Source organism: Gavia stellata, chromosome 12, assembly GCF_030936135.1.
Source record: "Gavia stellata isolate bGavSte3 chromosome 12, bGavSte3.hap2, whole genome shotgun sequence".
NCBI classification, from domain to species: domain Eukaryota; kingdom Metazoa; phylum Chordata; class Aves; order Gaviiformes; family Gaviidae; genus Gavia; species Gavia stellata.
This window is the reverse complement of record NC_082605.1, coordinates 24,778,880-24,802,407: the sequence shown is the minus strand read 5'-3', so window position 1 is coordinate 24,802,407 and position 23,528 is coordinate 24,778,880. Positions and strand designations below refer to the sequence as shown.

Genomic DNA, 23,528 nt, shown 5'->3' with positions numbered 1-23,528 from the left:
TCTGGCTCACCCCTCGCCTGCGCTCAGTTCATCGCAAACCCTGCAAGGACTACGCAGCCAGCCAAGGTAACACAAACCAAGAACACCCAGGGAGAAGCCTGCAGCACTCAGTTTTCCATGATGACAGGAGCTTAGTTAATAGTCTTTCACTTTCAAAAACTCCATGTTTGGTTGATTTTTTTTTTTTTGCATTTAATTTTCTTCCAGACGCCTGTGTAACAGCTCTGCACCTACCTCATTGGCAGATCACTCTAAGAGGTAACCAGCTGCGTGCGCAGACGGATGCTGACTTTCCATCAGGGAATGCTGTTTGGATGTTAATGCCTGTGCTGAGATAGCGTTTCATAGGAAATTCACGCTACTCCTATCACTGCTCACACTGAGTGTGCGCGCTTTCAGCTGCCTTAACATTGCAGGGTTTAGAACAACGACGCGTCTTTAAAAAATATTTACAAAGATGTAAAGACATTCCCCGTGTAACAAAATGAAGAAGAGGCAGTAAAGCTAAGCACTGGGCTTTATTTTTCATTCCCACTTTACTTATAACCAAAGTGCCCGTATCCAAGGGAGCTTTATTATTCCTCACACAACTTCAGGTTTACACACCCTCCCTCCACTTGCAGCATCCAACTGAGTTTAGAGGAGCGACGTCCCCGGGCACCCAACACATCCACCACTAACCCGAGATGGACAAACAGCCCCAGGAGCACGTGCACCGCGATACCCTGCAACACACGTCCATCACCCCCACGGCTACAGCTGCCTCCGCCACCTCCAGATCTCCCCACTCTGCAGAAAGCTTTTCATCTGCTCTCTTTAAACAGCCCGGCCTTTCCAGGAGTATCAACCACACACCAGCACAGGGCCGGACAAAGCGCGAGAGGCACTCGCCCCCCCCCACGCAGAGGTACATCTTTACACCACATCAGTCTCACCTACTCAAAGGCGGCGACGGACTCAGCCTGCTGCTCCCCAGCAGCGGAGCGGGGCGTCCCCCGACACGCAGACGGGCAGAGTCCGGCCCCGACACGCGTGCTCTAACCCCGCAGCAGGTACAGCTTCCCCCAACTCTCATTTGCAAGTTGTTTTATCACAAGCAAGCAAACACCCACAGCGTGGAGCGTGCTTTACCGAGAAACCAGCGTCTTCTGTAGCAGAAAGAAAACCCAGCAATTGTGAGCTCCTTGCACACTCACCTCTGCAAAAAATATTCCAGTTCTCCGGCAAATAATGTACACATTTAATATAAGAAAAAAGACTGAGCACACAGACATCTACCAGCCTGGACTACCAGATATTTTCAGTGACTACCGAAGCATCGCACAACTTAAGGAACAAATACTATCTGCAGACTCAGTGCTGAATCCTGGGATGTTGTCACCCTTATCAGATCCAAGAGGCAACAGGGACCTCCCCTAGGGACGGGGGAGATGCGGAACAAGGAGCGGGGCAGAGCCCAGGGACAGGGGGCTGCCGGCTCCGACGGGAAGGTACGGTTCCCCGCTTCTTGGAGGGGGGCACTGAGGCATTACAGGGAAAAACTGGCATTGCAGCATTTCAGGCACAACCCCCCCGCCCCAAGACAGCTTAGGCTGGAAAGCTGTTTTCCATAAGATTCCTGGTCAAACCCAGCTGAAATAAAAGGCCATGCTTTAAAAGCTGAGCGACCTCTGGGTGGGAACACAGTGCTGCCCTGGGGAAGCAGGCTGGCCTGGAAGGGCAGGCAGAGGCAGGCGGGCAGCCAGGGAGGCCGGCCGGTGGGATCTGCTGGGAATGCTGTTGCATTCCAGTTTCGGGGCTGAAGCGCACATGGGTTGAGCCAGTCGGCTGCCCCGGGGCAGAACTACGCCCTTCCCATCTCGCCAGGGTTAAACCAATCACCATGTCCCAACTCGTTATTTTTACATTACTGTACACTTAGGAGGAGAAAGCTACAGCTACATGTTGCTGCAATTTTATATGGTTTGCTTTCAGAAAGCAATCACCCTGGTTAAGCAAATTCTCCAAACCCATTGCTTTAGCACAGCTGTCAGCAGCCTGTTAGCGTAAACTTCCAGTATGGATTTCAAAAAACAGGAACAACCCTTGTTTTTGACCATGACCATAGGTTTAGTATGCCAAAAGTTACTTTTGAGATGTGTTATTTCCAAATGACTATTGCAAGATTTTAGTCACAAGAAGCTCGGAGGGACTTTATGAAAACAGCACAACACAGAAGCTCCTTTTCAGTCCCTCCTAGTCAGATAGGCCATGTACCTCCCACCCGCAGGCGTACGAATTTCCTTTGCTTCCTCCCCAAGGAAATACTCTCCTGCAAGCTGTATGGGATGCAAGGGGGCACTTAGTTGCTTGCAAGTGAATAGCCAGGCTCTAATTTTTTTTTAACCTTCCCCTTCTCGTGTACTTGTCAAATGACCCCAGTTCTGGAGGGGCCTCGGGGAGCCTGCTTCGCCCCCGGCTGCTCCCCGCTCAGAGGCGTTTGCTCTTGCTGCAGGTCGTGCACAGGAGGCTGGTGTTGTCCAGAGTGAAGGGTTTGCCGGTCAGCAGCGTCTCGCACTCCAGGCAGGCAAAGTGCTTCTTGTGCCAGGCCATCCCTTCTGCCTGCTGGTAGTCCTCAGAGAAGATGATCTATAGGACAGACAGACAATTGCTTATTTCCACCATCTCGCCAAGCCGGAGCACGGCAGGAGCAGGGAGAACCAGCCCCATGCCTCCCACCAAGTCCGTTAGCCCTGGAGGCCAGGCTTTGGGAAGGGATCAATAAAAGGCTCCTGAGCAATTAAGCCAAAGTCACAGGCTGCAATTAAGCACTATAAAACCCTCAGGTTTTAAATGCAACTAGAGCTGGATTGTTGCTCTGAGACAGATACGGCGTAGCTAGCCGAGACTGTCGTCAACATCACGCTGCTTTACCCCATTTCCTTTAGGCACCCCCAGCTCCCCAGAGCAGCCGCAGCCCGCGTGACCAGCACCAGAAGGACCAGCACGCCAGAGAAGCCCTGAATTATCCCATGCCAGGCCCCCAGCACGGGCAGGGAGCACCGGGCAGAGGGAAGCCGGCCGGTCCCTACCTCGTCGCAGCCGGCGCAGCGTGGCCGGAGGCTCTCGCAGTAGTGGCGCCCGCACCAGGCAGCCCCGCTCTTCCAGAAGTAGATGAGGTCGACGAGGGGCTCGGAGCAGCGGCAGCACACGAAGCACGCCGGGTGCCACTGCCGGGAGTAGCCCGCCCTGTCGGCGTACACCACCGGGCAGTCCCCCGGCACCGCCTGCTTGCAGGTCTCGCAGTGCTGCAACAGAGAGGCAGTGGAGTGAGTGTGGGGCCGGGCGCGCGTCCGGCGCAAGCAAAAGCAGCCGTGGTCAGTGCACAGGACGGATATTTACTTCTCAGACATACTGATTCATGGCATCTTTTCAACGCACCATTCTTAACCGCGCAGCTGATAAGAAGCATGGTCAGCTAAACAGAACAACACAATCTCCAAGCGCACCCTCAATGCTTCCCACTTCTACATAGTCTGAAGGACCGACTGTGCTCCTGCTGAACACCCCATAGCACCGAGGAGGGCAGTGGAAATAAAATGTTTAATCCCAGGACTGCTAAGCTGTGTGGCTTAGGTTGTTTTGTTTGAGCTCTTGTTCTGTGAAGGGAAACTTGAGAATACCAAATCCAGATGTTACAGCTGTATCAGCTTGGAAGGCCCAAACACAGCAGCCTGAAACGAGGCTATAGAAACAGTGCAGTGAGGTGGAAGAGCAAGGAAACGCTAAACTGAAGAGAAAGCAATGGCTGCAGCTTGAGAACCGTGCTGGGAAGGATGTCTCAATTGTGCAGCAGGACTGAGACATGACAGAGAGCATCACAGGGCACCCATGGCCAAGAGAAGCAACATCTCCAAGTCTGTTGCACCACGTCCTTGCAAACGTTTGGACCAGTGCTTCACATGGACAGCGTCAAGCCATAAATATAAGGAAAAGTCATTACAAATACGTTTGCCAGCCTTCACCTGGAATACCGTTTACTTTCTTCCAGCCAGATCCTCAGGCTGCTGTAAGAGCAGCACTACCTGCCATCAGCTAAAACCAGCCTTCACTAAAATCCAAAAGGTTCTCCGAGAAAGCATTAAGACATCCTATAGTGCAGAAGTGCAGCATGCCAAAGATGTTATTTTGCATAGAGATTAGGAACTTCGGTCTTTTCTCACTGTTTTTTAATATATATGTCTCTGCACAAGACAGATGTCACTCCACAGATTTCAGCACAGTGCTTTCAATTTCTAACAGTCCAAAGAGACAGAATTAGATTTGGCTAATCTAAAGATTAATTAGCATCTATGCATATTACTCACAAGACCAACCGGGTTTACTCCTTATCTGTGCCTGCAGAGTGATCCTGCAGTTAGTTAAGAGCGAGCTTTAAAGCTCTCCTCTCTGAAGCTGACAGCTGAGGGGCTGTTATTTAAGTTCCCATTTAAGCTTGGCCAGTCCAGGTCGGGCTAATAGCTGCTGAGTCTGTGCTTTGTCACTCCCCAAAAGAAATGCTCTTAAGTAGCAGCTGGAGCCTCTTCCAGCAGAGCCCTTGGCTGCAGGGCCAGACTTCCACTAGCGATCTGCGCAGCAGGCTGGCCGGGCTTTCACAAGCCCAGGACGCCGCGCGAAGCAGCTTGCGTGTCACACGTGTCATGGTTTAAGCTGCTGCACCCGACCAGAGCATTTGCACAGTGGCGCGTCCCCTCCAGCACGCTCCGAGCGGCACAGCGTCGGGAATCTCCCGCCCCATGCTCGGACAACGTCATTTACAAACGCTCCAATTTAAGTTGATGAGTTTCTAATAGGTGGGTAGAAGAGGCACAAAAATAAAATTTTTCAGTAGAAGGCAAACTAACCGTTCCTGAGCCGCAGGAGGACATCAGGGATGGGGCAGGGACAGAGCAGGGGGACCTCCCGCAGGGCAGCTGCGGTCCGTGTCCTGAGGAACAACACCCCGATGCCACCACAGCCTGGGAACCCTGCGCTGGAGTAGAGGACCCCCCCAGCAATCCTCCCTGCTGCCAGCCCAGTAAAGCAGCAGCAGAAACAGCCTCTCTGGGGGCACAGGGTTTCTCTACAAGCTCTGCAAGTGTCAAACTAGACAAGCTTTCCCACCACATCCAGCCCCTTTTGCTAGTTCGTGGCACGAGTGCTAACCACACTATTCTTTATGTCTAAGGAGTTTTCTTAAACTCATTTCTCCCCTTACGGCAGAAGGCTACAGGTCTATCCACACACACTGAGTGGCTTTTCTTTGGTTTTTCACTGCTGTTTCTAGCACACCATGCATTTTGCTACTGCCTCCTCCTTCATTCAGTCTGGATTTTCAGTAACCGCCCCGCAGTCCTTGAAGCGGTTCTACCGCACCAACGGGCATCTCCTGTTTTACCAGCAAATCCTGTATGACGAGCGAAGGCAGCGCAAGAGGAGACAAAATGTTTCCTGGCTTGGCTTTCCTGCGAGTCTGAAAGGGGATATGTCTGCTCACACTGCTCCTTCCACTGCGAAGGGCTTCAGACGCATTTCTAAGTGCTCCCGAGACCCACGCCAAAGAGGGAGTAAACTCCAGCGCAGTGCGGAAGCCGTGCTATTTCTGGTCTGTGCGAACAAGAAAACAAGTACGTGAAGCTGCCGTGCGTGGTGCAGGGCACTACTCCCGGCACACCAGCACCGATGAATTCTGCACCCATCCTAGGGGACTGAGGCTGTGTTTTTCCCCATGCCCCGATACCTCCCCAAGGCAGCAGATTTGGGCGACTCGGCGAACCAGACAGCCCGACCCTGCAGCTGCCTCCAGACTGTCACCCCCAGATCAGCCGCCAGACCCATCCATCCCAGCCCTGCTTATCTTGCAAGATCTAACCGCAAGAACAAACACGAGCAGCTCTCCAGCTCCGAGCTCAAGTTTCTTGCCAAGAAGAACTGTTAACAAAACCAACTTATTTTGCTGTTTCTTTCTATGGCAATGATTCACAGGGCTTTTCCCAAGCATCATATAACTTCCATCCCCCTGCCATTTACACACTAAATAAAAAGTGGCTCTTCAAATTTAAGATGGGATTACGGCTTGGTACTCGTTTTACATCTCCATTGGGTAGGGAGAGGAGTGAAGACTCTATTAGCAGAGCTACCAGAGGTGTTGGCCAAGAAAGTGTCCCGTTCTCCTAAGCTTTTTCAAACTTGCTCTCTCCGCTGGCTGCTGTTTTGCAATGACAGCTCCCACAGAAGGAGCTCCCCGGGCACAAGGAGGCTTCCCCTCAGCACTCGCTACAGCACTGGCTTCAACCTTTTTGGGACAATGGCTAATTTTGATCAACTGCTTCAAGATTTCATATGATTCCACCACAGCGGCTTACAACACCAGAAGACTTTCCAGTTCTGGGAGGGTTAAAGATGACTTTATGCTTGGTGGAGAACATTCAGCTCATAGGACAGGCATATTAAAGTGATGGGGCCCCTCTCCACAGCCGAGAAGAGTTCAAAAAGCTGTTTGAGCTCAGACGCCTCTCATGGTGATTTACACTGGCCCTGTATGTTTTCCTTTACACACCAATTTCAGCACAGTTGGCCTGAGGGTGCAGTAAGAGGTTTAACCACCTTAGCACAGGGACCACACAAACACCCGAGGAAATCATTCCAGCTTCTTTCTTGGTGCAGCATTGGTGCTTTCTGCGTTCACTCTCTTCTACAGCAAGGGTGGCGGTTTTGTTTTTTCGCACCTAATCTTCATAAATCTATAGTTCAGACTCACACCTTGATCGGAAACAGGGTGAAGTCAAGCTGCTGGTGCTGATTAAGAGGTTTGGTATTCAATAGATTAAAATCTGTGTCCTACTTCTAATGGACTCAATGAAGAAACATCACAAACTGCTTGAGAATCAGACCTCTAAAATAAGCTGTTCAGCACCATATTTTCTCCCCATGCCCCTGAACCAAAGGCACATTTATCTTCTCAAAAAGCCTTCTTCATTGCTGCAACCCTGCAGGTCTTTGAGGGTTGGGACAAACGTGCTCCCAGCTGAGGAGAGCATGCCCTGGAGGGGCCCCAGGCAGGCTGGTGGCACTCGTGGGCATCACCTGTGGCATCCCAGAGAGCAGTGGAGGAGGAAGGCTCAGGGGAGCTTCATCGGGCTTGGGAGCAGGCATTGCGTTCAACAGCCAGGGTTTAGGAGACACACAGGAGATGATCACACAGGTACAGAGGTACCTAAACCTCCACACCTGTAGTGCGCTGATCTACTTTTCAACCCTGAATGCATGGACAACAGTAAAACCTCCAGCGTCACTGGCCTTGTGCACTTCATCTCTCGGGCCCTTTACATCCCTCCTCGGTCTTCATATAGCTCGTTTTGCTCACACCTACTTTCAGTCTCATGCATATTGCAAAGTGAAGTGCTAGATCTCATTTTTCTACGGCAGAACCCCTCTTCCAGTGCAGTTTTGTGAAAGCCAGTAAACCTTCTGGAAGTTCAGCACATCTCGGGTCTTGGCAAACAGTCCGCTCATATGAGGTCAGCTGCATTAATTCCTGCACAGGAGACCAAATTAAAACGAGCAGTGTTTTGGTAGAGTGGGGAACAGGAGGGCTGTCTTCAGTACGGCAAGAAACCGCAGTACTCCCTAAGTCTGCTGCGAGCCGAGCTGCAGAGCGTGTCGGTTGAAGTGGACCTCCTGCAACTGCTTTTGAAACTGTTCCATTTTTCAGCTAGTGCCTCTAGAAAAATGATGCTTTAAACTACGGAGAATAACATCACAGTTATGTATTTATTTGGAAGGACAAACTTGCAGTCTAAATAAACCCTCATTGCTAAGATAACTTTTATTAATATGTTTAATAGACACCTTCCTTTTTCGGCTATTTTTTTAGCTTAAAATTCTTTGTCCAATTCAGTATTTTGCTGCGATAGTGAAAAACTTTTACTGTATCGCTGGACTCTGGAAGTCAGATGCATGTTAATAGAAAAGGCCATAGCAGAGGGGAGACATTACCCAATATGGAATGAAAATGAAAACTGCTCTTAACATGTTACAACCTCAGTGCAGTAATGGCTAGAAAAATCTTGCCTTAAAAACACTCAGACACCTTTTTTTCCCCAGCTTTAAACCCTCTGCTGCAAGTTATCCTCACAAGGGCTGTATGAAGTTTTCACTCACTGTATTTTATGATAAGCATTTGTTCAGCAACCACAACGGCCACTCCAGACAGCGCTGTGAGAGTATAAATCTAAAAGGGTGTTAGGGAATCTCAATCATTTCCCTGTGGAAGTGTATTTTTACGCCCAGAGACAGGCATGGTCTGTTCAAAGCTCCCCAGAGCGATTACAGCCCTGGGAGCACTGTCTCTATGCTCACAGCTTTGCATTAATTAGACCGAGCCACCACCGACTGTCACTTCCAGTCTTTCCACTTGCACTGGCCTAGCAGCCTGGCTGGGAACACTCACTAACTCGCAGTAAAACACTGTTTCCGATCTTAAGTACCCTACGGACTCACAATCATCCGGGGACACGTCATGCCCAATCTTTCAGAGCTGCCAAGAATCCAAAGCTGAAATCCCCGGCTCCTACAGCTAGCAGAGGATTTACTTACCTTGGTGGTTCAGCGCAGCCGTTGCTGTGGAGGGAGGGAGACGGCGAGGAGTGATAACCCACCCCTCCTCGCCCCTGTCAGACGGTACCTGTGCTCAGCAGGAGCACACGAGGGGTCCCAGCGGGCTCTTTCACAGGGCTGCACCAACGCATGCCACGATGCCACCGAGCATCGCCGGACTGCTCCGTGGTTTGCAAAAGCACTGCAGCCGCCTTGGAGAAGCCCGCAGGAGCAGTACTGTGAACAAGGAACAGGTAACCCTGTCTGGTGCAATCTTTTTCCCTGCCTCTAGTTGAGGCTGAATCCATTCCCTGAAAGCTCCCCAAACTCAGAGCAGAGCCGGGGCAGCCCCGCCAGCCCGTCCCGCCGCCATGGAGCATGGCACTTACGTAGTGCCCTCCCGTGGGCGCGCGCTCCAGGGCCCCGTTGGTGGACTCGGGGGGTTTGCCAGCAGCGATGCTCTTGTCCTGCGGCTTCCCCTCCTCCTTCCCGCCGCCGCCCTGGCCTGGCAGCGCCACCTCCCCAACACCCAGCGCCTCGGCTTTGTACTTCTTCACAAAGTCTTCCATCAGCTTCAGCTCGCCCTCGGCGAGGCCGCGGCACTGGGACGGGTCCTGGTCGTACAGCGGGAGTTGTCTCATCAGCTGCCGCCGGCGATAGTATGCCCCGTCCGTCCCCGCCACCGGCTGCATCTCCTTCGGGATCAGCTCCATGTACTGCATGGCCTGGCACGGAGAGAGCACCGACAGTTACTCTGAGCCGCCTTCGGCAGGGAAGCACGAGCTGTCTGCGCACGGGCACTTAGCAAAGAGATGCTCCGCTCGTGTTACGGAGCGGTGGCAGAAAACGTGCCCCTTCCCCTCCCATCTCCCTTTGAGTTATTCTAACACTTCAGAAATAAAAGGCTGAACTTACTCAGATGCAAGTAGCAGCCAGGCTATGCTAATAATTTCATCCTCAGAAAACAGGTCGGGGGGTTTTTTGGGGTTTTTTGGTTTTGTTTTTTAAAAAAAGGCAGACTCCCCAGGAAAGCAAAGCACCAAAGTCTTACTTCACTAGCTTGCACCCAGATCCCAACACACCCTGCCTCACCAGCACTAGCGTGCCGCTATTCCAGATAATTCGACGATGAGGCTGCTGAAAAGACCAGAAACCCATAAAGATCAAAACCTGAGACCAGCCAGCTTCCAGTGCCTCGTGCCAGGATGGGGAGAGCTCCGGGGAGTGGGTTGGAGGCTGCACCAAGAGCACCCCATAGCCCTCATGGGGTGCATGCAGCATGATTTACAGTAAAAGATCCCCTTTTATCAATTAAAAAAATAATCTTAATACAAGCAAAAGTAGTCAGCAATTGAGTCTGTATGTAACACTGACAGCCACCAACTCCACCCAACTATTGATTTTGCAGTAAAGGGGAAGTGTTTGGTCACGGACGCCCTGCAACACAAAGTAAATGCCAAGAAACTACCCAAAATAAGGTCTACTCAGCTGGCCACTATCTGAAAAGCGGATTAAACTGCGAGAGGTCTGTCCCACGCTGAATTAGGGTTCGCGGGACGGTGGGGTCTGTACAGTTAACTTCTTCTGGCCTGCTCCAAAGGGGAAGGGAGTTTCCCACTGGAGGCATTTTTCCTATTGTGGTGTGAAGAGCTAAGGGGCAGCCAGTTGGCTCTCTGCCATTCCGCTTTAAAGACCAGCATCCAGCTGCGTTAGATTTGCTTCTTACTTGGTCAGCATTTGAAAACTGAATTTTAAGAAAAATAGAGATATCATTAACTGTTTACTGTACATGGTCTGGTTCAGTATGGCCTTTTAAACACAGCAACGTTTGCACAACACTGAACAACTCACCACGTCTGTAAAAACATCAAAGCCAGCTTCCACCTGAGCTACGTTCAGCCAGATAGCAGCACTGCAGGGCAAGGTTCCTGCCTGAAGGTTTGCAACAGATAAATGATTTAAGAGGCAGGGCTTCTTCCCCGCTTCTTGGGGCGCACGTTAACGTCGCTGCGCATGATGACATTAGACATCAACACTCAGTACATCGCGCCTCTGTGCAGCAGCAGGATTGATACCCAGAAGCTTACGGGAGAAGGTGCCGCTGGGGAGGAGCCGGTTAGAGAGCTGCAGGGCGCTGCAGGAGCGGCCTGGTGCACAGATGGCTTTCGCAGACGTGAGAAGTCCTATTAGGACTTCAGAAGCAGGAGACAAGAACTCCCTGACAGCTCCTCCCAGGCCTCACACAGGCACTGCCCCACAGAGTAAGAATACCGCTGTGGTACCTGACCAACCAAAGCCTCGGTGCTGTACGACCACGAACATTAGGACATCGTACACTACGCAGCCTGTGCCGGCTTGGTTCAGCCGCGGCAAGAGCACTAGCAGAGCAGTAACGTGGTAGGACCTTAAGGGAAGAAATTCTCACTCCACCACAAGCGTGCCAAGACTAACGAACGCTTATACCAGAGCTACGGGAACAGCACTGCGCCGGCACGTGCAGCTGAAGCGTCTTGTTCCACGCTGGTGCCAGACTCTCCATTGCTAATACAAAATGTCTGTGCTGAAAGTGAGGCAGAAAAGCAGTCTCAAGCTTTTAAGAGTACAGTTGGACTGCTTAGGGACAGTTTTCAATATCCATACAGACATGCAGTATGGTTTCGGTCCCCGATCAAGGGAATGCTTAAAGTTATGATGGCAGAGATCATAAAATGTGCCCAGAGAATAGATCAGGGGAAAAAAAAAATCAACCTGAAACCAAAAACTGAGATGAAGTTGTTTCTTCCGCTGCTACCATGTACTAATACGGTCAAATGCTTTACTATGCTGCCTTAGCACAGATAATTTTGAGGAAGAGCGTTTTAGGTCTTCACTGTTAACTACTGGATTTTGGAGATATTTATAATCTGTTCTTTTCACTTTCCCCAAGGACCCTCAATATCTACTTCATAACTTCTCCAGGCACAGCTTAATGAAAACACACTCTGAACTTCCTCCTATTATTGGACCATCCACTTCAGGACAACGATATTAAAAACAATCCCAAGTTTCCAGCCTGCCTCCAGAAGGCAATCACCGGAGCAAGTCAGTTATGCACTAAAAGCTTTTTGGCCCAAATCCCTTTTGAACTATCCCAAGAACGGCTGACATCCAGCATTTCTCCCAAGTTTGTCAAGTTGGTCTTCAAGCCAAAATTTATCAAGGTTGTCTTCAAAGCTCCTACACGTTGTTTACTTGAACCAAGATACCTCCCAGTCCGTTCAGGCACTGTAACGGGTTCCGAAGCGTTCACGAAGCACGTGCTTCGGAGCTGCCCCCTCGCCCGAGGGCAGGGATGGAGTTCGCTGCTGCAGTGTGGGGAGCCCAGTGCCCCCCGCTGCGTGGGGCTGCCGTCGGGGTCACCCCAAACACGCACTCACAAGGGCGTACGGTCAGGGTTCAGGCCCATAAAGAAGAAAGCAGCCCAGGAGCCGCAGCGTTGGGGCATCCTTCCCGGGGCGAGGAGCCAGCCCTGCCCCAAGGTGCCGGCAGCACCGCTGCAGCCAGCTTGTGGAGCAGCCGAACCCGGGTTTCCGATAAATCCCGGGCTGGCAGCGTGCTTAATGAATCAGGCTGGGTGGGAAGAGTGCCAGCATTGTTCTCCCCATCCCTCACGAGCTCCCCGATTCCCCGCGGGACCTGCGGAAGGCAAACAGTGGTTAAACAAACATTCCTGCCGGGCCAGCTCCTACCACGGAAAGGACGGAAGAGGCGGCTGCGAGCAGCAGCGCTGGATTAAACAGCCAGGCAGTTGGATGCGTGGGGGTCTCAGTCCCTCATTAAAGCCCAGTGCTCTGCCCCAGTTGCACCGCAGGCCCCAGCTGCATTCCCAGTATGGATGCATGCCACCCCCAGTCAGCTTTTCCAGGGGGGCAACGGCAGCTGAGTTTTAAGAAATAATCAGTCTGCCCCCCCGGGTCCACAGCTGCAATCTCCCATTTGTTTCCTCAATTATTCTTTAAAAACCTGGTTGCAATTTTCAGCAGCTTTAAATTATTTGTTTAATTTGAAGAGCAAAAGCTGTCCACTAATGACAGCGTAGTATGTAATTTGTTAGTACCACAACACAGTCAAAAGCTTTCCCTCAAGAAGCGCTCTGCTGGCTAACGCTTCCACATGCCGAAAACCACTTCCATTCGTTCCCACACGGCAATAGTGTTGGCCCAGATGGAAAGCAGGAGGGAAGGTGGGGCTGGGGGCTTGTTTTCGGATCCGTGCCGAGGCATGGGACCACACTCCGCATCTCCCCTTTTTACAAGGCTAAACAGAAGTATTTTTTATTTGGACCAGACTGTCTTTGGCTGTAATAAAAACGTGCCAGCGCCAGTGCTGCGTCTGGGAGGGGTTCCTCAGGCAGCGACGGGCAGAGTTCTGCCACGCAGGCAGGATGCAGAGCTGGGCTCAGCTTCCCTCCCGGCTAGCACGCCGTGGCACGACGGGCTTTCCCGCTCCCGTTCCCTGTCGGAGCAAGCTCCGCAAGTCTGCTGGGCACAGGGACGGGCTGCTGCCGCGCCTCGGCGGGGGGGCTGGAGGGTGCCTGGGCAGAGGGGCTCCGAGCCCGCTGCTCACGGATGTCAAGCAACGCCCCTCCGCAGCGCAGCGGGAGGTGGGGAGCCCCGAGGCACAGCAGCCCAACTGCCCACCACAAGGAGAATTTAAACCCCCTTTCCCCCTCCACTTACCCAGCAAACCCAAGCCAAAGTCAAAGACAACAGCGCTATAAAGAAGTTAAGCCACAAAGTAAACACTGCCAGCACACTGTTCTGGCTCCGTTCCCGTATCCCTACGGACACTTGTCCGGGGCCGAGGTGATGCAGCATTCAACAGGAAACACGGCTGTGTTCTGGGGAGGTTTAGGGCCGTTCTGTGATTTACAGAGGCACAGGTGAGCACTAGTTCACTCCCGGTTAATAAACCTGAGATGCCAGGCCTATTTTAAGTCCAAGATTTTAATGACTACCTCAGCAAGCAAAGAAAATAATTACTGTATGAGAGACAACAGTTATTTTGCCATTATCATTAAAGCCCATTTCCGTAACAGAATAATTTACGAACACAGTGCTGGATTTAGATGCAGAATTACTTCTTTCCATGCTGATTTAATTTCTCTGCTTTTGAGACAGACTGAAGTATAATTTCCTGAAGCATTTGCTGAAAAAAAACCCTCCAGGTTAGTGGAGTGTCCCTGCTCGCCACCTCCACCTCACTGGCTGGTCTTGGGACAAGCTTACAGCCAGATGTGCAAGAGATCAGACTGAAGCAAGGCAGGATCTCCCTCTCCAGCAAGGATGTCAAAGCCCAGGGCAACTCCTCCTGCCCAAATAACCCACCCAGACAGCTCGTCTCCACTGGTCCTCCCAGAAGCCCGGTCCAGAGCCGCGTTGTCTTAGAAGCTTGGGGATGGGTCTCTGGAGTTAACTCGTTGTCCTCGTGCGTGCCCCGCGGCTTGCACAGCTTTCTGCCTCCGTGGTGCCCTCCCGGGGGTGTTCAGGGAGAGGATCCAACCCCAGCCCAGACGCCCCGAGAAGGCCTGGGGGAATCGCTCCCACACCCAGCCTGGGGTTTGGAGCATGCAAATGCCTGCGTGGGCTGCACAGGCGTTGTACAACTGGCAGGACAGCGGAGATGGGATCTCTCCTCAGCAATGTTTTTATTGGACATGAGCTTTACCAAAGTAGCGAGCTTTCTAGTTGTAAAACCCATTAAGACTTCTCCTAGAAATGTAAGCAAACCTATAAAAACCCCAGGGCAATCCATTACCCTCCCCTACCTACTCCAGTTATGGACACAGTTTTCCAAAACACAAAGTGTTACGTACATTTTTGCTCTGCGAGGCAAACCGTGTATTTTACTATTCCACCCCCCCGACAACTTCGTTGTAGACCCGAGTTATGGTCTGCATTAAGCAACACGACTACCCACCAAATGCACTGTGGATTGTCTTACCAGCTTCTGGGTGAGCCCCGGGGGAGCCCACTCATACGTGATGGTGTCGAACGTGGGGTCTTTCCGAGAGACGATGGGGTTGGTGATGATCATGCGGTTCCTTTTGTAAATGCGAACACCGTCACCTCCTTTCACCCGGGCAGTGAGCGTGGCATACTTGGAGTCCGACAGCAGGCGCCCAATTTTCCGATCGTCCTCCATGTCTGAGCTCAGGCTGTGATCCTCCTGGCTGCACTTGCATGACTTGCATATTTTCCTGTGGGTGACAAGTGAGATCATCCTTTCGATGCAAGCTGGGCTGCGGGAGGCAGGTGATCACGCAACGGCTCAGCTGCAGAGCACCAGCCTCTTCCAAAGGTTAAACGCAGACCAGGGTTATGGCAGAAGGCAAAAGGCTCCTGGGGCCCGAGCTGTGCGTGGGAATTCAGCACGATTCATAGAATCGTAGAATAGTTTGGGTTGGAAGGGACCTTTAAAGGTCATCTAGTCCAACCCCCTGCCACAGGCAGGGACATCTTCAACTAGATCAGGTTGCTCTGAGCCCCATCCAGTCCGACCTTGAATGTTCCCAGGGATGGGGCATCTACTACCTCTCCATGCAACCTGTGCTAGTGCCTCACCACCCTCATCATAAAAAACGTCTTCCTTATATCTAGGCCAAATCTGCCCTGTTTTAGTGTAAAACCATTACTCCTTGTCCTATTGCAATAGGCACTGCTAAAAAGCCTGTCCCCATCTTTCTTTAAGCCCCCTTCAGGTACTGGAAGGCTGCTATAAGGTCTCCTCAGAGCCTTCTCTTCTCCAGGCTGAACAACCTCAACTCTCAGCCTGACCTCACAGGAGAGGTGCTCCATTCCTCTGATCATCTTCGTGGCCCTCCTCCGGACTTGCTCCAACGGTTGGGGGATGTTCTTCTGTTGGGGGCCCCAGAGCTGGACGCAGTGCTGCAGGTGGGGTCTCAGCAGAGCAGCACAGAGGGGGAGAATCACCCCCTCGACCTGCTGGCCACGCTGCTTTGGAGGCAGCCCAGGGTACAGCTGGCTCGCTGGGCTGCGAGTGCACCTGGCCAGCTCACATCCAGCTTTTCATCCCAGAGGGATCGGCCACGGCGGGGAGCAGACTGCTGCCTCCCGCCCGCCCTGGGGAGCTGCCGCTTTCCGTGAACTTGGAAAACCCCTTCAAGCATCACTAGATGTCCCACCCTCAGCAGTCTCCAACAGCCGAGCACTAGCCTTGTCTTTTACGAAGCTTTACATGCCATTTAAAAAGTGACTGCTAAAAGGGGAATTGATACTTAAGTATCTATCATTAATTATAATAGCTGTAAATCATGAAGGTAAGTCTATAAGGCCACTCTCCGCCAGCCAGCTTTTCCATCAAATGCTAATAGCAGATGGCAGCCTGATGCAACCCCAAGTATTCCAGCAGGATCTGGAACAAGTACGATTCAAACCAGCCTTTAACTGAGTCAATTAAAAAAAAGTAGTGATTCAATTAAATGAGTGTTTTAAGTTTGGACTTCCATGCAGCTGAGGTATTAGCATTGGGAACCAAAGGCTGCAGGACACCGTTACATGCCGCTGTCGTGAAGCTTACCAAAGCATTTTGGCAGCACCGGCAGACTGCCGGCTCCCGGGCACCGCTGCGACAGGACCCATCTGCACAGCCCACAGCAAACAGGAGCCCTCCAGGCTCACCGAAAAGAGTCTAGTGTTTTGCGAGACAACCTCAGAGAGCACTAATTCTTTTTTAATTAATAACATCTGGATAGCTCCATTCCATTTCAAAGCCCCCTTTGTTCCTCCCATTTGGGTGTGCAAGCAGATAGAGCAGGGCAGCAGCTCACAGCCCAGAGCCAAACACCCAGTACCGGTCTGCTCCCATCAGCTACTGATATTGGTGGCTATTTACCTAAATTAGTGTTTTGAAGAGGAAAAACTGAAAATAAAGTACCAAACACCAAGATGCTTCTGGCGCTAAGCATAGCCTTTCAGCCGTCAGGGAGCTCAGGACAGCCAGCAGCAACAGCCGCCGTGGTGCTGCCGAGTGGGTCGCAGCACCGAGCCCTCGACAACGGGGCTGTTTCACCCCGCCGGCTCTGCACCCACTTTTGCCCTCAAGGACGAGGGTGACAGCCAGGCACTCGGCACAACTCCTACCGACAGCATGGGATTATCCTTTTGGTCAGCATTTCCCTGCCTCCAAAGCAAGCAAGGGCATGTTTGTTTTCACTAACTCATTTCCAAACGATCCGACGGGCTGGGAAGCCAGCGCGCAGCAGGCAGAGGATCTGTGCTCCAGCACCACGCTGCGCAGGGCATCGGGTGGCTCGTGCCGAGCACAGTGTGCAGCAGCTTTGGCACCGTGCCCCCATCCCAACATCCCACTGCACAGCACCAACCACGCAGGGCTGTGCCAGGGACAGTCCTGCGGCAGGTGAGACCCTTGGGCAGGCTGGGCCACCTCTCACCCCAGCTTTCTCCTCTTCCCAAGCCACAGCTCGCTGCCGAGACCCGTGCCCAACCTAGCACAGACAGCCTCAACTCCCAGGGAGCAGGCAATGTTAGCAAAAGCGGGAAAACACCCCACTGCATGAGAGCCTCAGCTCAGTTTAAGCACTTGTGGGTGAGATTTTAACTCAAACAATAGAAGAGCAGGACCAGTGAGAGAAGGGGGATGGAGAGCAGGGAGCACGAGCATCTCCAGCTCCGCAGTTGTCCTAGCCAGACAGAGCGTCCTCCCCGCACCTCCCCACACCACTCAGTGTCTGCGGTTCTTCTTTGCACTCAAAGTCACCCGAGTCCGAACATCAACAGAACCAAAGGGACAGTGTCGGGGCAGGGCCCGTCAAGGCCAAGACATTACCTCCAAGAATGTGGCTCGAAGCCCGTGCACGTCCCTCGGCAGCGTAAACAAGGCACACCTCTTCCTGACTGGGGCTGGCTCACCGACATCTGGAAGAAAACAGGACAGCGGAGTTGGAAGGGCTCTATACTCAAAGATCATCCAAGACCAGCAGACTAATATTGAGTTTTGTCCTTCAGACGTTGATTTCTTCAGCCACCTTATGCCCTGCAAAGCCTCAAACCTCCCGAATGCCATGTGCCCACTGCCCATGCAGACCTGCTACAAGTTTATGCAGGGATGCTTGGGATAAGGGTTTTCACCTCGAAGTGAGGGAAGATGGCATGTCTGCAACGGCATGGGGGAGATGGCACATCGAACATGCACGTGCCCTGGGCAGCCACCTTAACCTGCACAGAGGCCTCCCGTCTCATTAAAGGCTGTTTTGATTCACCTTACGCATTGCATATGAATCTGCGCAAGTCAGAACTTCCATGCAGTCAGGCGTGGAGGTGCATTGCCATGACCTGATGCTAAACTTGCTTTACTGCAGCTTGCACCTCCTTGGTCTTTCTACAGGGGCTCAAATGTAATTTGGGGAATGTGGCGTGTTTCACGCCTCTGGTGCTGGGTTTTACAGGTGGTTTCCACAGTGAACAGGAAACACAGCAGGGAAAGGCTCCAGGGAGGAAAGGCAGAGGGGGGAAAGGGCTGTGGTTGTGCTGCGCTTTCTGCTACTCATTGAGAGCAGAAGAAAGTCAGCTTTATACATGGGTGCTCATTGCTGAACAGAGACAGTCCTAACCACCTCCCAACAGGAGAGCAACAAGTGCTAAAAACCACAACAGGAGCCGGTAACATTGAAAATAAACTTGTTTTAGTGTCTGCACCATGGCTTTATCAAACATGGCTTTTTCAAGGTGGAGAATGCAGGAGGGTATGATGGGAGACAAAAACAAAGCACTGCAGGAAGCATCAGGGAGAAGTGACACCACGGATGCTGAATTTCCCAGCCTGGTTGTTTTTCAGACAGGAGTCTGAATTTCTGTAAAGACACACTTGTCCCCTGTAAAAATGGACTTAAAGAAAACAAGGACAGCCCCACCCCAGGACACGCACACCCTGCAGAAGCAGTGGCAGCATCGCAGCAGCTTCGCCCCGTCTCAGCAGAGCTGACCCTCCGCAGTCAGAGATTGAGCTACAGGGTGGCCATCCGGCTCTGCAGAAACCTAGCGCTTTCAGTCCCCAAGCAGCATTATGAAGTGGCAGTCTTACCATTTCCCGGCCGCTTTGGACCTCGCAGCCTGAATTTTCTGTTAAGGCTTAACACGTACAGGACTCGCACTGCTATGCCCTTTATTGGTGTTTGCTCCCATTCACCAGGTTTTTTGCAGAAGACCTTTAATCCCTCTCGAAATGCAAACCTGTTGTGGGCATTGACTGTTCATTTGTGCACGCACATTGCGAGCCCATCAGAACAGTTCAGGCTGCAGACGATTTAATGCTGGGGAAGGGCGGTGCCTGCCTAAGCAATCTGAATCTAGTCCATGTGTTTTTCCGGGTTATGATGGTCTTTCAGTACAGGATCGTACACTATTTCAATCCATATTGCTATGCCTGCTCCTGCCCCAGCTCCTCTCCCCAGCCAGCAGCCCTCGCCCCCCGCACACTGCTCCCGCTGCCAGCCCCATCCCGCCGTCCCCGCAGAAGGGCACGGTGCTCCCAGCTCCACACAGGACGGGCAGAGGCCATCCTTGCCAACACCTATTTTTGAACAGCAGCATCAACAGCAGTAAAAGAACAGAGGTTGCTTGTAAAGCCTGGGTTTGGGGGAACGTGCTTATCTCCTTCACACGGCAGTCCTGCGGGGGGTTAGGAAATGAACTCCCCTTTGGGGAGGCTCTGCAGGGACCCTAAGTCCTGCCCAGCAGCGCTGGGCTCCACAGCTCCGCTCGGACGCAAGGAAGGTGATGCCGCTGGCAGCCGCTCCTTCCTCCTGCTCCCTCCCGGATCCACCCATCCCACTTCCAGCACCAGCTCCGGGGCTCCTCAAAGCTCCCGCACGGAGCCGGGGCACCCCGAGGTCCCCTCTGACATTCAAACTCATGTTCTGCAGCTTTCAAGAGGAAAAGGTTATTTGATGGCACTCGGTTAGGAAAGACATTTTATTTACTTGGAAAACCTAGTGTTGCTAATAAGGACAAAGCTTTTATGAACAGATGGTTCTAGAAACAGCCGGATGCTGGTTGGACAATTTTAAGGTAGATGACAAGCCTTTACACGCTTTTTTGCGCAGAACTATTAAGTCCCCATACAAGGCTGCTCATCCTTGAAAAACACAGCCCAAAGGGTATGAAATGTCCCATTTCAGCTCACTTCGCCCAAGGGACTGCTATTTCATTTGTGCCTCAGCTTTCACCTGTAGTTTCTACCTCATTTTCCACCTGCAGTCTTTCCAGATAATTTGAAGCCAGTGAAAAGACCTCTCACCCCAGGAATTCATAAAACTATATCTTAAAAATGGTCTTAACATCCACACACATGCTCCTCCCTGCCTCTAATATCCAGAAAAATAGGACATTTTTGACTCCCCAGCTATGTGCCAGCTCTCCAGAACAGATACAGACATCTAAGTTTCCAGCACAGACCACTTACAACCTTGCCAGTTCTGGAACCGTGTGCTAGATATCCACTAATGATGGGGTTTTTACCTCCTCCAATCTTAACAAGTCAGACAGAAGCCGAGTATAGGCAAGGGACTATGAGTGGTTGTTTGTTTAGATACAAAACATCTGGATTAAATAAACTCATTTGGAGAAGTTTCATTACATACAAGGGGGAAAGCAAAGGGAAAAGCGGTGTCAGCAGCAAGACCAGTATGTGAACCCCCCAACAAGACAACCTGATGCTTCAGAGTCAAGTGCCAGTGCAGGAACTCAGTCATTTGGGGGTGGCCACCAGCCTCTGACCTCCACACCGATACATAAATCCAGCATTTCACTTCATTACTTCAGTGTTAACAAGTAATTGGTAATTTCTTGGTAATTTATTCAACCTAGTAATTTGTTCTACTTGTCCAAATAGAACTTCTGCTTCATGTCCCAGGTCCAGGTTTAATTGAGGTTAACTACTCTTTACTCAATCTAAACCCCACAGAAGTACCTACCAAATCGGTACCCTCCAGAACACCCTCGTACCCACTCTCCAGAGCAGGCTGGCACTACCCACCACCCCACTTAGCTGGGGGATGTGTGTCCAGGCTGCTGGACCTGTTTTAGACACCTGCCTGACTCAAATGCTGCCACGCAATGGCTTGGGCATGACCGTCCATTGCCAAGGGCAGGGTGAGCATCCTGAAGCCTAAGAGCTGGGATCAAACGGGTGGTGCCCTACACCACCATGGACTGAACAGCCAGCTCACAGACAGGTAGACAAGTCCCACAAGCGCTCCCGACCCATGGGGCACCCCATGGCACACGCTGTCCCTGTAAGGCTCACCGGACCAGCCAAAGTGAGGCAGACAGCACCTTTCCACCCACTGACCCAGCACCTCTACCAGCACCCCAGGAATTGCTTTTGAACTGTCACTGGTGTCTCACCACAGTTACACATTTACTCAGTCCACACACAGTAAAATGGATCAGATTTGATGCAGCAAAGCCTCAGCTCTTATCTTAAGCTGCCTTTATCCTTTCGTTTGAAGTACAAACCCTTTGGCATCAACAGGTGATCCTTGCCTTTGGGTTATACAACAAAAGCCGAGGATCCAGTTCCTTAAGATTAAACTAAACAATCCCTAGCCATTATTTTTGGCCATGCACAGCTTCAGACATGCGCAGAAGAAGAGTCACCAGCCTGGACCAGACCACACGCCTTTGACCAGGAGCTCCAGATCTCCTTGGAAACTCTTGTTTGCAGGTGTCGGTGGCGTGACTCACCACTCCTCACCAGGCAAGCTGGCTGCGAGTCTGGAGCTGTAGGGAAAGACATGGGGGAAACAACATGGAAATGGAGAGGCTCTTCAAGGCAAGACGCGGCTCCTGAGATGGCTCAGGCTTCTCTGCCCTCCGAGGCGTAGGTCTCCAGCAGCAGGGGAAGGTGCTGGGACGGCAGCTCATCCCCACTGCTGCCTGCAGGGCAGCTCAGGTGGCCCTGGGAAGTCTTGGGGACATCCTGAGCCCCCGCCACATGGGGACAGGACGCTTGCCCATCAACTGCTGCATCACCTTCCCCTGCGAGCTCAGACCCCTCCGGGCAGCATCTCCTCGTGACAACTCAAAGCAGAGCCATGACTGTTTGGAGGAGAGCATTATCCCTCGCTCCCTCAGAAGCGGAGGGAGGTTTGAGCCACTCTCATTTCCATCCCTGTGCAGGGGCCAAACATAACAGGCACGGCTGCCTGTTTTTTGGGCTGCCTGGTCAGCAGGACTTCCTGCCCAGATATGGAGCTTCTCCTCACAGCTCCGCTCCGGCTCCTCAAATATGCATAAAAGGACATTTCTTTAAAAAGAGACACAAGACACTGCAAAATAACCAACCCAGTAAGATAATGTGAAACAAATGCTCACCAACTATCTTAGACTCCACCTATGCCCAAGCCCATTTGGTAACATCAGCATTAAACGAGGAGATACAAGAGTTTAAGAGTTTGAAGTCATTTGTAATGCCTTCAAAAAAGCCTGTGTCAACAAACTGCTTGGAAGAAAAGCAAATTCTGCTCTCCATGACTAGATATACAATGCATTAAGATTTCTGTTTTGGCTTTGTGTCTTATGGCTTTCTTGCTTTTAAAGGAGAGAAAGCAAGTCAGTGCAGAGGAAATTCTTAGGTAGTGAAATGATAGGAAATTGAGGCCATTCTACCCACAAAAACATCTCTGAACAATCTCAGGAATACGCCAGTAATACCATGGTTCACTATTATACTGGCCAAAGGCAGGGCCACCCTAGACACTGGTAAGTTAGCTCAGTGGTTGGAAAATAGAAATCGTGTGATGACAAGTGACAAGCCCAACATGGCTCCATCTTGGTTTAGAGTTTGATGACTCCTTTGGAAAGGAACACTGAGCTTCCAAGGCAGGTCTGATGAGATAGACCCCAGGTTAGAAGCTGTGAGCAGGTCAGTCCAGCTCCACCAGCCTGCTCCTCTCGCAGCTCAGCAGAGCATTCAGAAAGTTTTTCTAGTATATCATCACCTCTGACCAGTCCAGCACACCTTGGCCAATGACCCTTTGCCAAAGGGTCTACTGAAGCTAGTTTCACAATTGAGCTCATTGCAGGGGGATTGTCCTCAACGGCACATGGAGAAAACTCTGTTTTCACATCCACATGACTTAAATCCTTCCAAGAAGTGAAAGCTTCTTTCCACTCTCTGCACAACCAGTTCAGTGCCAGAGACTTAGTGCATCCATAAAGAGGAGGCTCCAGAGTAAACTTAGGTGTTTGCCAGTGAACGCTCCTCTACAAGCAACTATGCCATGCCCAGACTAATGCTACAGGCAAAGGGGCCAAACTTCTAGACCACAAACGGGCCGAGCTCAGACCTGCCAGTGCTCAGACACACCAGTTATCGTAAGCACAGGCCCTCAGAAGTGTCTCCTCCCTTCTAGAGTTGCAGCTACACAAGTACTTTCCCTCTTACATATAGCTGGGTATATACGGACACAGAGCCCCATTACCTGTCATGGTTTTGTGGTCTCCACACGTCCAGTTAAAGCCGTAGCAATGAACAGCTCACTGCCAAAAGCATCACAGAATCACTAAGGTTGGAAAAGACCCGTAAGATCATCAAGTCCAACCATCACCCCAACACCACTAAACCATATCCCGAAGCACAGGATGGCTGCTGAGACCCTCCTGCAGACAGTGACGAGCATGCTGACGTACCATACAGTAGGGAAAGAAGTGCCTTGGGAAGTATTTAATACCGCTGCTTTGTACAGCCACAGAAGTACGGGATGGCTCCAGCACCCTGCTCCTGGGACACTCGCTCCATGAGACCCAGTTGTTTTACTGAGTACTGACTAGAAGACATTTAATATTTATACCAAATTTTCACAGGGCTTACAAGAAGACCAGTTAGGGAAA

At 51.6% G+C, this 23,528-nt stretch overlaps 1 protein-coding gene across 3 annotated transcripts in view; it reads right to left on the bottom strand.

The window, feature by feature from the left end:
- Positions 1-498: 498 nt before the first annotated feature.
- The window catches only part of LMCD1 (LIM and cysteine rich domains 1), a 34,376-nt gene continuing 11,346 nt past the window's right edge, over positions 499-23,528 (bottom strand). For all 3 annotated transcript variants that reach the window (XM_059823002.1, XM_059823003.1, XM_059823004.1), the window contains exons 2-6: positions 17,464-17,552; positions 14,599-14,854; positions 9,006-9,341; positions 3,072-3,287; positions 499-2,628 (exon numbers count right to left, since the gene is read on the bottom strand). In XM_059823002.1, coding sequence (XP_059678985.1) covers positions 2,470-2,628; positions 3,072-3,287; positions 9,006-9,341; positions 14,599-14,854; positions 17,464-17,552 — 1,056 coding nt within the window. In that variant the 3' untranslated portion in view covers positions 499-2,469. The remainder of the gene's footprint in view (positions 2,629-3,071; positions 3,288-9,005; positions 9,342-14,598; positions 14,855-17,463; positions 17,553-23,528) is intronic.